At 31.5% G+C, this 14,302-nt stretch overlaps 1 protein-coding gene across 3 annotated transcripts; it reads right to left on the bottom strand.

Moving 5' to 3' along the window:
* Window positions 1–9,881: 9,881 nt before the first annotated feature.
* LOC113864977 (uncharacterized protein At1g51745-like) lies at window positions 9,882–13,660 on the bottom strand. Of its 3 annotated transcripts, none has more exons than XM_027499260.1 (4): window positions 13,300–13,647; window positions 12,927–13,120; window positions 12,110–12,397; window positions 9,882–11,307 (listed from the first exon to the last, which is right to left on the bottom strand). In XM_027499260.1, the coding sequence occupies exons 1-4, from the start codon at window positions 13,455–13,457 to the stop codon at window positions 10,076–10,078; spliced, it is 1,872 nt and encodes a 623-aa protein (XP_027355061.1). In that variant the 5' UTR covers window positions 13,458–13,647; the 3' UTR covers window positions 9,882–10,075. The 3 variants fall into 3 exon arrangements, with proteins under 3 accessions (XP_027355061.1, XP_027355059.1, XP_027355060.1); XM_027499258.1 differs by having other exon boundaries at window positions 9,888–11,307; window positions 12,543–13,120; window positions 13,300–13,660; XM_027499259.1 differs by having other exon boundaries at window positions 9,888–11,307; window positions 12,110–12,391; window positions 12,543–13,120; window positions 13,300–13,645.
* Between the last annotated feature and the right edge of the window lie 642 nt (window positions 13,661–14,302).

The following is a 14,302-nucleotide window of genomic DNA, read 5'->3' as shown; positions in this document are numbered from 1 at the left end:
TAACAAAATATTTATTTTAAATACATGTGTCATCTGTGTTGCTATGATAATATTATAAAACTAACATGAAATTAAATTAAAAAATTGTTAAGTAAAAGAAAAAAAAAGTATTAGGATTCAAGTTGAAAGAAAAAAAATTGTGAGGTATAACACAAAAAAAAAAAAAAATTGTTTTTTTAGTTTAATTCCTGTGCTGGTATTAGATGGTATTAGAACCAAAAGTGTTAACATTGGTTAAATTAGATCTTTTATTTATCCTGAAATTCTAAATTAAAGATCAAATTAAAAAAGAAATTGTAGACATACAAACTCTATTGAAAACTTTTTTTTTTCTATTTGAGACAGATTAAAAATAAGTGTTATACCTTAATAAAAGATCAGAAAAATATCCGTAGTGTATGAATCAACATGTACAGTAACTTTATTTTACTTTTTTTAACTCATCACACTATATTGCCATCTCTCTCTCTCTCGTTTCATTCGCCTCATTTTTTATTACAAATACTTCACTCACGGATCAAATATCTCATGGAAACCCAAAACTGTATTCTCAAATATTTTCTCTTTTTCTAAGCTTTCATTGAGGCAAAGAAAGTTATTTTACGATTAATTGTGAACAATGAGAGTTCGCTTTGGACAAGAGTTGTATACAATCATATATTACTTAATTAAGCAAAAGGTAATTTTCAAGATAAATTATGCGTACACTTAAAAACTTTTTGGTTACATTAAAAATTTTCAACTAATAATATTTAAACACATATATATATTTAAATGATAATTTTATTTAATAATAAATTATATATAATAATATATTTTTTAATAATTTCTTAGGTATTTCTTTTTTATTGATACAATTGTTTGAATACGATTTGAGATACTAAAGCAAACATTAATTTTGAATGAACTTGTTAGGGATATGGAATGAGAATTATATTTTAAATTTTCTAGTTTAATTATCAATTTATTTATTTAAATAATATTTTTTTAAAATTAATTCTAAAAATAAAATAAGTTTATTACTATTTTTCTGTTTAGTATTATTTTTTGTAAAATCAACAATAGAATCATTATTGCATATCCGATATAATATTTTTAATAATATTTTATTATTCTATTATCCCAATAAGTGTAAAAGTTAATACATTTTTAATAATACTTTAATATATATATATATATATATATTGTGTTGATGGAATAAAAATTATACCGCACCACCAGAAAAGAGCGAAGAAGTTTATTAAGGTTAGTAAAATTTAGAAATTCATTTTTTTGTTTTTTTAAGTAGGAGATTTAATTTTTGTAAGTTTATTTATTTTTTATTGATGTAATTATTTTTTTAATAAAATATATACTATTTATTCTATTTTAGTCTACAAAGAGCTATAAAATATAATTTAACTATATTGTTGCTTTATTAAATTTTTAAGTTAATAAATTTATTTTACTCTCCTAATTAATATTATGATATTAACTCTAATTAATACTTTTACCTATTTTGTTAAATAATTTAAGAATTTTGTTAAACTCAACCCTACTAAGGATAAATAGTTAACAATAATAAAATTTTATTAAAAAAAATTATTTATTATATTTTTATAACTTTAATATAATAACTATGTACTTTTTTTATATAAAAAATTTATTTGTGGATACTTAAATTCAGCCCTAAAGACTTAAGTTAACAAAACTCATAATTTAAATTATATATTTTAATTTCACAATACTACTATTTGATTAATTTAATTTACTTACATTAACTATATTTTTCTTTTATATTAATTAAACTTTTAATATCATTTTAATAATGATTAATTTTATGATTTGTCTTATTTAAATATTCAATATTTTAATTTATGATTTAATTATGTTTTTGTTCCCTATAAATATAGATCATTTTGTGATAAGTCTCTATAAATTTTTTTGTTAGAATTTAGTTCCTGAAAAGTTAAAAATTTAAAATTTAGTTAACTTTACTTCAATTAAGTGCTGAGCTAGCACTTTCACATCGTCACTACTTCATTTATTTTATTATTTAAAGTTTATATTTATAAATAAGTCCTCCTAAACAAATTTTAAATATTTGCATAAAATTTCTACTGCATTAACCTCTCAGAATCTCAATTTTTCCAAATAAAAAAACTTTAACCCTAACTTTAACTTGCCCTTTTGCTCTTCTTCCCAACCACCTCCCATAGTCTCTTATGATAGTGTTGCAAAATGGAGCTTCACAATGCCATTTTAAATGTATGTACTTGTCATAGCATTCCATGGAACCATACCTCTTCTTCCTTTTGCAAAAATTTGGTCAAACCTTTCTCTACTCTTCTCAATCCTCCCCCATTTACCAAACAAGTAAATCAAGACTGCGTTAACTGAAACTTGACAAGTTTCTTGAGAACTCATGATTAATTAAACTCTTAATATCATTTTAACAATGATTAATTTTATGATTTGTCTTATTTAAACATTCAATATTTTAATTTACGACTTAATTATGTTTTTGGTCTCTATAAATATAGATCATTTTGTGATAAGTTTCTATAAAATTTTATGTTAGAATTTAGTTCCTGAAAAATTAAAAATTTAAAATTTAGTCCTTGCCATTAATTTTACTTCAATTAAGTGCTGAGCTAGCACTTTCACGTCATCACCACTTCATTTATTTTATTATTTAAAGTTTATATTTATAAATAAGTCCTCCTAAATAAATTTTAAATATTTGCATAAAAATTCTACTGCATTAACCTCTCTTAGAATCTCAATTTTTCCAAATAAAAAAACTTTAACCCTAACTTTAACTTGCCCTTTTGCTCTACTTCCCAACCACCTCCCATAGTCTCTTATGATAGTGTTGCAAAATGGAGTTTCACAGTGCCATTTTGAATGTATGTACTTATCATAGCATTTCATGGAACCATACCTCTTCTTCCTGTTGCAGAAATTTAGTCAAACCTTTCTCTACTCTTCTCAATCTTCTCCCATTTACCAAACAAGTAAATCAAGACTGTGTTAACTGAAACTTGGCAAGTTTCTTGAGAACTCATGCTATCATCAACCAATTCTGAAAGAACTTTAACCCATTTCTCAATTTTTTATATCTTAAGGCTAGAATAAGCTAATAAAGCTCTGACCATAGTATCACTTTAAGGAAGCAATTTTTGCCTAATCATCACATTGAGAATGACATGGTTATGGAGTGTCAAGAGGCATTTCTAAAATGAAGTTAGGAGTGAGTTTAGATTTAGGTCTCCAAGATGAGAGAGTAGAGGTTGCGAGTGAGTTTGGGAGTAAGAGAGGAAGGGGAGGGACTCCAGGAAGTTGGAGGTGAGGGATGGAGAGGTTGCATGAAAGGGGAGGGAGTGAAGAAAAGCGTGATGGAGGTAAATGGTAGGGAAAGGTGGGGCGCCTGTAAAATATTTGAAGGTTTTTTCTTAATGTTTATTTTAAATAATAAAATATTATAAAATAAATAACGCAGAATGTCACTTGTTAATACTGAGTTGAGTTTCTGTCAGCTACCTCGACATTTAACGAAATCAAATTAACAATAAGAATTAAATCTTAAATTTTTAACTTTTTAAAGACTAAATCCTAACAAAAAATTTTATAGGAACTTATCATAAAATTACTTACATATATAAAAATAAAAACATAATTAAGCCTTTAACTTATTGCAAAACTTTATTTAAATTTGTTTAAACTCATGGTTTAATTTCAGTTTAATACAACCTAATAAATATATCTAATTATGAATTTTAAACTTAATATATTATTTAACTGAAATTATATATTTATTACATTTTTTATCGTCATTAATTTTTTTAAACATTTTTTTCAATAATCTAAATATACTAACAAATATATCAACTAATTGCGGATTAAAATTTTTTTCCTGACCCACATATATTAACTCAGCCCAGAATCGAAAAGCATATATATATATATTGGATATGCACGATTCTATTGTTGACTTGGCGGAAAATAGAATTAAACTTACCCTATTTTTAGAATTAGTTTTTAAAAAAATATTATTTAATAAATAAGCCAAAATCATCTGCTCAAAAGAGTTAATATAAATACTTTGGTTCTATAATTTACTTTGCAGCATTAAAAAAAAAGAACTTGGGATATTCTTGGAGAAGATATCTCACACAAATTTTAGTAACGTAGCATCCATCCAATCTCACAAAAGGATTGAGAATCTGTCAGACGCATTAACATCAAAATGAAAAAACTTCACAAACCAATGTTCTGATTAAAAAGACATCAATCAAAACAACGAGCTTTTTTTTCTTGTAACAGGAAATTACAATAAAAAAAAAACATGCAACGCAAACTGAGATAGTCAAATAGAGGAGGTGCCAAAAACAAAAAGTTTGGACTTCAATCTCCCACCCTACAGTAAAAAACCAACCCAAAGGATTTTTATTCATAGCGTGCCACATCCAAGTGGTGACGCAAAGTGCCACATCCAAGTGGTGACGCAACCCATAAATTTCTCTACAATGGTTTATTCAACCATCATTCTGATTCTGTGGCAGTGCCTGCAGTGCAGTTCTTTTCTTCACTTCCTGCAAACGTCAACATTAAATAAAGTCAGTAAGAAATCAAATAGACTAATTGCTAGTGAGAGAAAAAATATATATAGAAAAAACAACCTAAGCCTAACCTTTGGAACATTATTAATCTGGCATTTTGATTTATCATTTAGTGTAAGCTCCTTCAGCATCCTCTTAAGTTCCCCCATACTCATATTGTATAGTTCATTCGTAGTCATGTTCTCTTTCATTACATCAGCATTGTGCACATCTCCCTTTAACTGGTCAGAAGCAATTGACTGAATCAGAGCATCACTAGTTTTCTGCTCATGGATTGGAGCTACTGTCATAGTTTCCATCGAGACACAAGGCTCCTGTTTTAAAATGGCAATATCTTCTGAAACAACATCATCAACCACTGTGTTGGAATTGCAATTCAGCACACCATCTGAAGTAAAATAATCAATGTGACTTCCAGCAGATTCTACTGAAACCTGTTGATGAACAAGAGGGATTTGAGGACTGCATATTCCATCTAGAACACTAGAAAATGCATTAGTAGTGTCCAAGTCCAACACACTGTCTTCATCTTCCAAGTTCTCAGAATTATTCTTATGGTCTTCTTCTACCTCCATGTCCAGTAATGAAGATTCAAGACTGACATTCTTGACTTCCATACATTGTTTTCCATCTGGAGAAGATTCAGTGCAGACTCCGATAATAGCTACAGAATCCTCACAAATAGCATCAGGAGCCCCTAAAGGACTTGCCAAGTCCTTTCCGTCAACTACTTTTTCATCAACATAATGTACTGGCTCAAAATGTTCAGTTTCATTATTCTTATCTTGTATAACAGCACCTTCATTGCTGCCTTCATCATCAATGTTGCACTCAACAAATTCATTTAGTCTCACCAAAGCAGCATCTTGGTCAGTAACATCCATAAAAGCAGCAACATCTTGGACAATGCCTTGGTCATCCGGTACCACAACAGTCAAAGCGGCAATATCTTGGTCAGTCACCTCCGCAGGCAAAGCATTTTGCCTTGCTCCAACGAATTCCTTATTTTCTATTTCCTCAAGTAAAGGTGACACTACATTTCCTGCAAAATAATCAACAAACATCATACTCAATTAGCTTAGCTAAAGCACATCATCAATTAAAAAAAACTAACCAGACAAATTAACAACTGTTGGGAAGACCTAAAACAAACCTGCTTCTTCTGAATCAACACATCTGACAGAACCTCCCTCAACTATTAAAGTTGAGTCATGCGGTTCAACCTCTTCTTGTGGTTCGATGTTCTTATCTACCTTATCATCACCACCCTCATTGCATCCTTGATCTTCAATGTTGCATTCAACTAATTTTGTTAGGCTCAATGAAGTGTCACTAACGGATAACACAGTTAGCGAACCAGCAACATCTTGAGCAATAACTTCAACAGAAACATCATCAGTTATCAGAATAGTTGAAGCAGCGATATCTTGGTCAGTAACCTCCTTACAAGCATCTTCAGACACCTGCACAGGCAAAGCATCTTGCCTATTTGCAACACATTCCTCATTTTTCGTTACTAGTTCAGTGGAATCACAAGATTCCTCAAGTACAGGTGACAACTCAGATCCTACAAAGTGATCAACATCATACTCAGATGACTTAACTGAAGAACACCGTCATCAATGAACAAGAAAAAACCAAAACAATTTTCAACAAATAGAAGAAAGAAAAACAAACCTTCTTCATTTGAATCATGTCCCAAATTTGAATCATGCAGTTCAGCCTCACAAAAATTTACTTTCCGGGGCTCAGGTTCAGCATCCACTTGTGGTTCAGCCTGCAACCCAGCCCCATTGTCATTTTCTGTCACTGAATCTAATCTTTCATCTGAACCCAAATCATGTGACAGGCATTCATATTCAGCATTTTTTTCTATAGAAGAAACTTCCAATTCATGAGTATCCTCCAAATCCGAAACCATTGATGCAGTCTGCAAACTAGCACCTGCACCATACACTCACAATTAGTTGATTAAAATAAATATCACTCAAAAGCATTACATTGAAAAAGGAAATCCAACGTACCCTTTTCAACTTGCTGAGAGACGTTACTCAGTTCTTCAGACACATAATCAATCTTGTCAAGTCCCGTGTCTACAGCATCCATCAAACTCATCTTAGACAAGCTATTCTCCAACAACCTCACCGACCTCCTTGTGTTATATGGTCGGTTCAGTGAAGCAACAGAAGAGTTCTCCTTCTCCATTTTGATGCAAATCGAACGACCAGTGCCTCTTGTTCTACTCCTTGGAGCTGCAGCAGGTGTTTTAGGCACATCACTTTGCTTTACTTGAACCCCTTTCTTATCATCATCATCATACACCAGCTTCTCAGCTTCTTTCTTTCTGCGAGTAGAAACTGCAGTGGTCTTTCTCCCGCTAACTGCCACTACAGCAGGAGTAACAGCCACATTCGCATCGTTGTTCTCTTGAGCTTCAGCATTTCCTGCTCTAGCACTCCGGGTAGTCACCTTCACCTTAGACCCTTCTGCTTCTACTCTCCCTGCTTTCCTTTGAGTTGAGGCTCTTGTAGCCGTAAGATGATGAATCTCTGGAGTTCCAGCGCCACTTTCTCTCTCATTCAAAAACTCATCTAACCCTTCAACCTAATTCAATTCAATTCAAGATTTTTTCAGAAAAAAACACAACGTGTTCGTAACTTCAAAAGCAGCACGGACTCAGTAGAACAGTTAAAACAGTTCGCAATGTAAAGTTTTAATATTTTTCCTTTAACTGAAGAAGGGTTTGTTTCAACAAGGAAAAGTAGAAAATTGAGAAAAAGCAAGGAGATGAAGATGTGGAAGAAACGTTTACATGGTTAAGAGCAGATAGAGCGTTAGCCATGGCTACATTGGTGATATTAGCTGGAATCTTGTTCTTCTTGCAGAGAGTCTGAAGCTGTTTCCTTGAGAGGGTTTGGAAATCCATTGTAGAAAGATACAAAAAAAGTGTGTTTTGGAATTTGAAGATTGCGGCGATATGAGAGTGTGGGGAAGAGAATGGATGTGGGTATTTATTTTTTTATACACTCTGGTCGTTGATCCGACACGACGTTAGAGAATATGACCGTTAGAGCGTCGGTTTTAAATTTGAATTCGTGCGTTCAAATTGGTTCTTTTTGGTGATATCTTAATCACTCTCTTTTGTGAAAAATATCCGTACAATCAACACACATGTATCAGCAACTTGGTGTAAAGATATGCAACCCGATAATTTCAACTTACTAGGAAGTGAATTAGTAATTGATATAATTAATTACTTTCTTTCGTTGCAAAATTTGATGTCCTAGAAATTATTTTTGTTGAATATAATAAAATTATTTATTTGTTTTTAGTTATAAACATTATTTAAATTAAAAATATCCATGTAATGAATGGAAAATTGTTAATTTCATACAGTTTTTTTACATACAATTTTGTAGCATGATACTTATTTTCCATAAATAAAATTGCAGAAAAACATAAGTAATTAAAAGTATTTTCACTTCGTAATTGTTGGAGAAGCAAAAGTCAATAAAATATAATTTTTTAAGAGGGAATCTGAATATTATTTTGAACATAAATTACAAGTAAATATATTTATTAAATTATTGAAATCGTGAATTATTTTGTTGAAAATAATAAATGAAAATAAAAAAATAACTTTTAAATTAATATTTTTATTCGATCATCTGTTATTACACATGAATGAAAAAGTTAAACGCTACCAGAATTGAAAAATAAAGTATGATTGTTTGAAAATGAAAATGAAGACATAATAAAAGTATAATACTTTAGATATTAACATTGAGAAAAGGATTTTGTAAAATGATACTCGTAATTGTAAGTTACCAAAAAAATATACATTAAAAAAGAAAGAATCAGAAAATAGATAAAAACCTATTTCTTCTCCTTCACTCATCTGTGCAATCTCCTCTTCCTTCGTTAGTTTCACCCATTTTCTTTTTCAACTCAATTTTCGGATAAATTTTGAGTTAGGGAAGGTGTGGAGTGCTTCCCACTCCTTGAACAATTCATATTTGCACTGTTTGAGGTATATCTCCAATCCAAAAATTTAAAATGTGTTTCTATCCAAAAAGAAAAAAAAGTTTTCAACATGTGTTAGCTTTGGGTAAAATTATTTCTGGAATTTTGAGTATACATTCAAGAATTTTATGGCTACCCATGATTGGTAAAGTTCTCAATAAAATTAAAATTTTAAAAGCTTAAAATTCTTTGTTGGTCCTCAAATCTATTTACCATTTTGGCCTATTTTTAAATATTATTAATTTTATTATCTTGATGTATTTGTTTATTCATTTATATTAGAGGAAACGTACCTATGAAATTCTTTGAAAAAATTGTTTTATGAAATTTAGTTTGTCAGATTGTAAATTGAAAAGTAGCATGCTTAAGAATTGTGAAAAATATGAGGTTAATAATTATATTCTTCAAAAAGTTTGATACAAATTATGGACAAAAATTTCGGTTTATTATTAGTTCATTTTATTATAACTAACTTTTATTTAAGCTTATCTCTAGGGAAAAGTACAATTCACTCTTAAGCAAGAATTAAAAAATCACATTTATAAAAAGTAACGCAAAAATTACAAAAACATGTTTATAATGCAAATTTGAATAGTCTAATTTAGTAAATTTTTAAAAAGTCTTTATAAAAAAAATTGATATAAAATATAATACAACTTATCTTGTGAATTAAAAATATCTTATTTTTAAAAATTTTAGAGAAATTAAATGAGAGTTTTCCAAAATGTTTTTTAAAAAATAAAAAAGAATAAATTAATTTTAACTTATAAAAAAGTTATTCATTTTTTATATTATTTTTTTCTTCTATAAAAATTTAATACTTGATATGGTATTTGTAAATTTAAAAAGGCATTGTATATCCTCTTTAAAATTATTGTTATAATTTTTCTAATATCTTAAGGATTAAAGAATATTTATATATTTTTTAATAAATTGCTAACCCCAATATTTATTAATTTAAAATCAATAATAATAATTATTTCTTTCTTAATTTACAAGACACGGTGAAAATTACCTAATAATTTTTCTAAGAATTTATCTAAAACGGGCCTATATCTATCAGAACCACAAACAAACGAGGCGACCTGCGGTTATGTACCCGTTTATGTAAAACAAAGCCGCAGCTACCAATTTTCAAATGAGGCAGTGAAAGTTTATTTAAGTTAGTAATAAGCTGTAAATGAAAACGAATTTGAGTAACTAGCTAGCCGTATATCCCCGGACACCAAGATCTGTCAAAATGTGCACTTGCAAGGAAGTTAAATAATTTCATGTACCTTGTTATTTATCTTGACTAGATACATGATGAATAGGGAACTATACTGCATATTAATCCTCACAATGCTGACAATTAATTGAATAGGACTTCCCTAGGTTTGAAACAAGATATCCCTAATAAATTGTGCTACCACTGTAAGATTATTGTTCCCATGTAATAATGTACATGTAACCTATGAATTTCTCTCCACACCAGTATTCAGCAAAGCCGCATTATTAGCTGCTTTCAATGGAGGCCTATTAATCTTCTCAAGTAATCTACTAAATACTAACTGGACTGGTATGCAAGCTACTGTAGGGGGCCCAGATATTGCTGGTTTAATCAATCTCTCTGTTTGATAACTACCGCTATCATGTAATAATGTCTTTCTACTAAGATTATGTTCAGTAGATAATGAGGAGAGAGTTCTAGTTTTCTGGCTAGATGACAAACTCAATTTCTTTGGCATCTTTTTTAAGGACTTTTTGTCAGCTGAAGACCGATGACTTTTAAGGGCACTCTTCTTTTGAAAGCTAGCCTTGTGACTGGAACTTCCGGCATTTAATTTTTTGTATTCAAAGTTTTGTTCTTGATCTGAGGAAGGAAACTCTGCAGCAACTTCAGCACCATTTGATGATGATACATGGGATCGTGGGACGCGAAAGTTTGCTGTTCTCCTTGCAGTACTCCATGCTGGTGTAAGCACACTACTTCCCTCAATACCAATCCCATCATTACTGAAGTCATCCATTGCAGGAAATAGAACATCAGATGAACCATCTTTGAGAGCTTCAACTTGGATCGGGTGCCCTATTATTGCCCTCCCATCTAACTTACTCATGAGAGAAACAATGGGTACAGGCTCTTTCCGATAGCTTGCTTGCACCTTCAAATCTACATTAACTAGCATCGACCTCATCTTCCCACCAAAATGATGACGATCACCATATTTTGGAGAATATCCTTTAATATCCCAATATCCTTTAGAAGCAAGATGATCATCCCAGGCCCAATCATTCCAAGAAACACCACGATGAATTTTATTTTGACTTCTTGATATAGCTCTAGAAGCTAGAGAGTATTCATCTTCCAATCCAAACATTTCATCATCATCATCATCAAGAGCATCATTAAAATCATTTTTGTAGCAATTGAAACTTGGACCCATTCTTTTGTGGTTCAAATAACTTCTTCCTTCAGCATCACCTTCTGCTCCATACATAATACATTTTCTATCAGAAGCACCAACAGACCTCTTTACAAGATTACGATTATTCCTTTTTCCTTTTAGTTTCCATTTAGACACAGCTTCATTACATGTAATTTGGTCACGAGGATAGAGGTGAGGCATATCACCAGAAATCGCTAATTCATCTGGATCCTCACTGCTAGTGCTTTCGTGTTCTTCAGCACCACGACCAGTTTCTGCAGTTATAGTAACATCAGGGAAGATCCACAAAGGATGATGTGAAAGAAAGCTAAAAAATAGTCCAAAACAAAAATTGAATCCTTAGTGGTTATAAAAAATGAAGCTATGAATCCTTAGATCATATGCCAACACACAAATTTGAAGTACCTACCAAATTACATTACATAAAATCAGTCAAAACTAAAATATGCATGATGGTGACGCCTCCTGCATGTCAGTCCATAGGCCTGAGCAAATCGAATTGTTCATATAGTACATTTTATCAATCATGACCTTTTTTATCTAAGGTGTAAGAAGTAAAAAGTACAGTAGTTGCTTAAAAAGGTAGGAGAACTTAGAATCATATAATTAAATTCTTGTAGCAGATTGGCAGCCACCAAAATCTTTTTGTTGATTTCATTAGAAGAGATGAAAAGAGAATTAGACAGAGATCTTAGGTGGATGAGGTTTAGTCATCTGGACTTAGCTAATTTTAAGCCATTTGCCACAATTACTAGTTAAGAGTTACAATTAGTAAACCGAGTAAGGAATGCAGAAAGGAAGAACAAATGCATCCAAGGCAGACACAATGACCAGCATATAATTCATTACAATATCCATACAATCATGTCACAAGAATAACCAACAATTATTTTCAGTGCAAGAAGCCAAGAAACATATTTAAGTGAGAGAAATAGTGAAGTCACTAAATAAAAGATGCTGGCAGAATAGATATGCTGTTTTTTACCAAAAAAAAAAAGACACATGGCATGATGGATCATACTTCTAAGGTTAGCATAAGAATGGCAGAAACTTAACCTGAAAAGATAGTCATCTCTTCATCCATGTCTGGTTCTGTCTCAGAAGAATCTGAATCAGACTCAGTAGAAGCTGTTTCTGAAGAATCAGATCCAACATCATCCATAAAAGCAGATTCAGTCTCTCCAAACAAAGAACCATGATAAGGAAACTCCCTTCTGAGTTGGGAAGATGACATCTCAACATGGGCTAGAGTCTCTTTATAATCAAGAGAATCACTAGACTCGACTGGAAAATACATGCATCTGCTCCTCTTTGCCCGGCAAGCTCCCCCTACTTGCCCAGCTCCTGAAAACAGAACCATAGTCAGATCACACCCTAAATCATATCCTCAATGTTTACAACAAAATAGGAATGATTTTTATGCCTCTTTATTTTCAAATACTTCTCACTTAATCTCTCTCATCTGGCCTTCTTTGCTAGAGAATTTTACCATTCATGTGAAGTGTAGTCCCCATGCAAAGATCACCACTTGCAAGAGCCCGAGCACCATCATCAACAGCAAGTTTCTGAGAAATGTTTGGATCAAAAGAAGATGAAAGCTTCCTTTTCAAGGGGGCAATTTTGAGTCCAAAATCCTGTAGGTCTCTCATCCGAGGTATTGTTTCAGAATAATCTACTTCCCCACTCAGTTGACTGCCATCCTTGGCTACCTCCAAAGGAAAAGAACCTCCAGTAGTCTCATTTTCACAAGCCATAAATGACTTTGAATTTGCATGTTTTTCATTATCATTTCCCAGTATCTCCGACGGCAACGTACCTATGCCCTTTCTAACAGTATTTGACGATCTACAATTGATTTGATCAGAAGTAATACCTGATTTCCCTTGCTTCTTCAACATTTGTCTCTCCAGTTCAAGAGCATGAAGAATGGCATCCTCTCGGCGAGCATATTTCTCTCGTTTTTTCAACGGCATCCCCTGGGAGGATTCAGCCCTTTCAATACAATCATCAAACTCGCCACATCTAAATGCCTTGACACGCTTGGATTTCTCCAAATTGTACCAATCCCTAATAAAACAGAAATCAACAAAAACAGTTAAGAATGCTAATACATTTACACAATTCAATGAAACTAAACAATGCCCCAACCTCTCCACCAATATCAGCAAATTATAATTCTTCACTAGCTAACTAAGAAACATGAAGCGTGAAGTGGAGGAAGAAGTGAATTGAGAAAGAAAGCTTACACGCTGGCGTCTTCCCTGCCGAGAAGCTTGACGGGAGTTCCTGATCGAGGAGAGGTGAGATGAGAAGCGGAGAGGTCGTCGGGGCCGAGTATTTGACCCGGCCACCACGACCCGTTCCTCCGTCGCACCCAAACGATGGATCCCACGCCGCAATCCATCTTCCCCAGGGTGTTTCAACCAACGGCGAAGATAAACGATGATCGGAGGATCCGAGAACCGTCGTAAGTGGAGGATCCGATTAATGGGAAATGGGTTAGGGCAAATGTTCCCATTCAGATTTGGGGAAATTTCATTTTTGGGCATTCAATTTTAATCCTTCTTTTTTCCAATCTTCTTTTTCTCTCTCCTTTTTTTCTTTTTTGGTGTCCCTATTAAGGATGAGTTAGATTAGTTAAAATATTAAAATGGTTGCATGTTTGTGTGACTTGCAATTCAGGCTGCTATTTAGACTACGCACGTTTAGCTTATTCAACTATTATTTTTTCTTAGTATTATTAAATTAATTTTTTAAATAATAAGTTAAAAATGTATTATATGATTTGTTTTTAAATTTAATAAATTGTATAAATTTCAAAAAAGAAAATTTATTAAAATTATTAATGATAAGTATTTATTATATTAAGTAAAATTTTAAATGTTTTTATATAAGGATTGGCATTAATAAATTAATACATAATATGCAATCTTCAGGGTCGTTGACTTTGAATGCATGCATGCGTTTAATGTCATTATAAATGAGTATCTACATGAATTGTTGTTTACTTGTAATTCATTTAGATTTTTGAACGACACACTCTTAACTTTGAGGAGTTAAATATCTGTTTTTTAAACATATGTGATTTACAAATTTATAGAGTATACTTATTTGTTGTTTTATAATAAAAAATGTATTTTAATAAAAAGAATTTTATTTATTCAATATCTTACTAGTAGATTTAAATCTTTTAAACCTAAACTTGTTAGTTGATTAATTTAAGTCATGGGTCAAGTAAGTTAAGATTAA

This window comes from Abrus precatorius, unplaced genomic scaffold, assembly GCF_003935025.1.
Source record: "Abrus precatorius isolate BTA unplaced genomic scaffold, Abrus_2018 Scaffold4, whole genome shotgun sequence".
In the NCBI taxonomy this organism is placed as follows: domain Eukaryota; kingdom Viridiplantae; phylum Streptophyta; class Magnoliopsida; order Fabales; family Fabaceae; genus Abrus; species Abrus precatorius.
The sequence above is the reverse complement of the archived record's forward strand: the minus strand, read 5'-3'. Positions and strand labels throughout refer to the sequence as shown.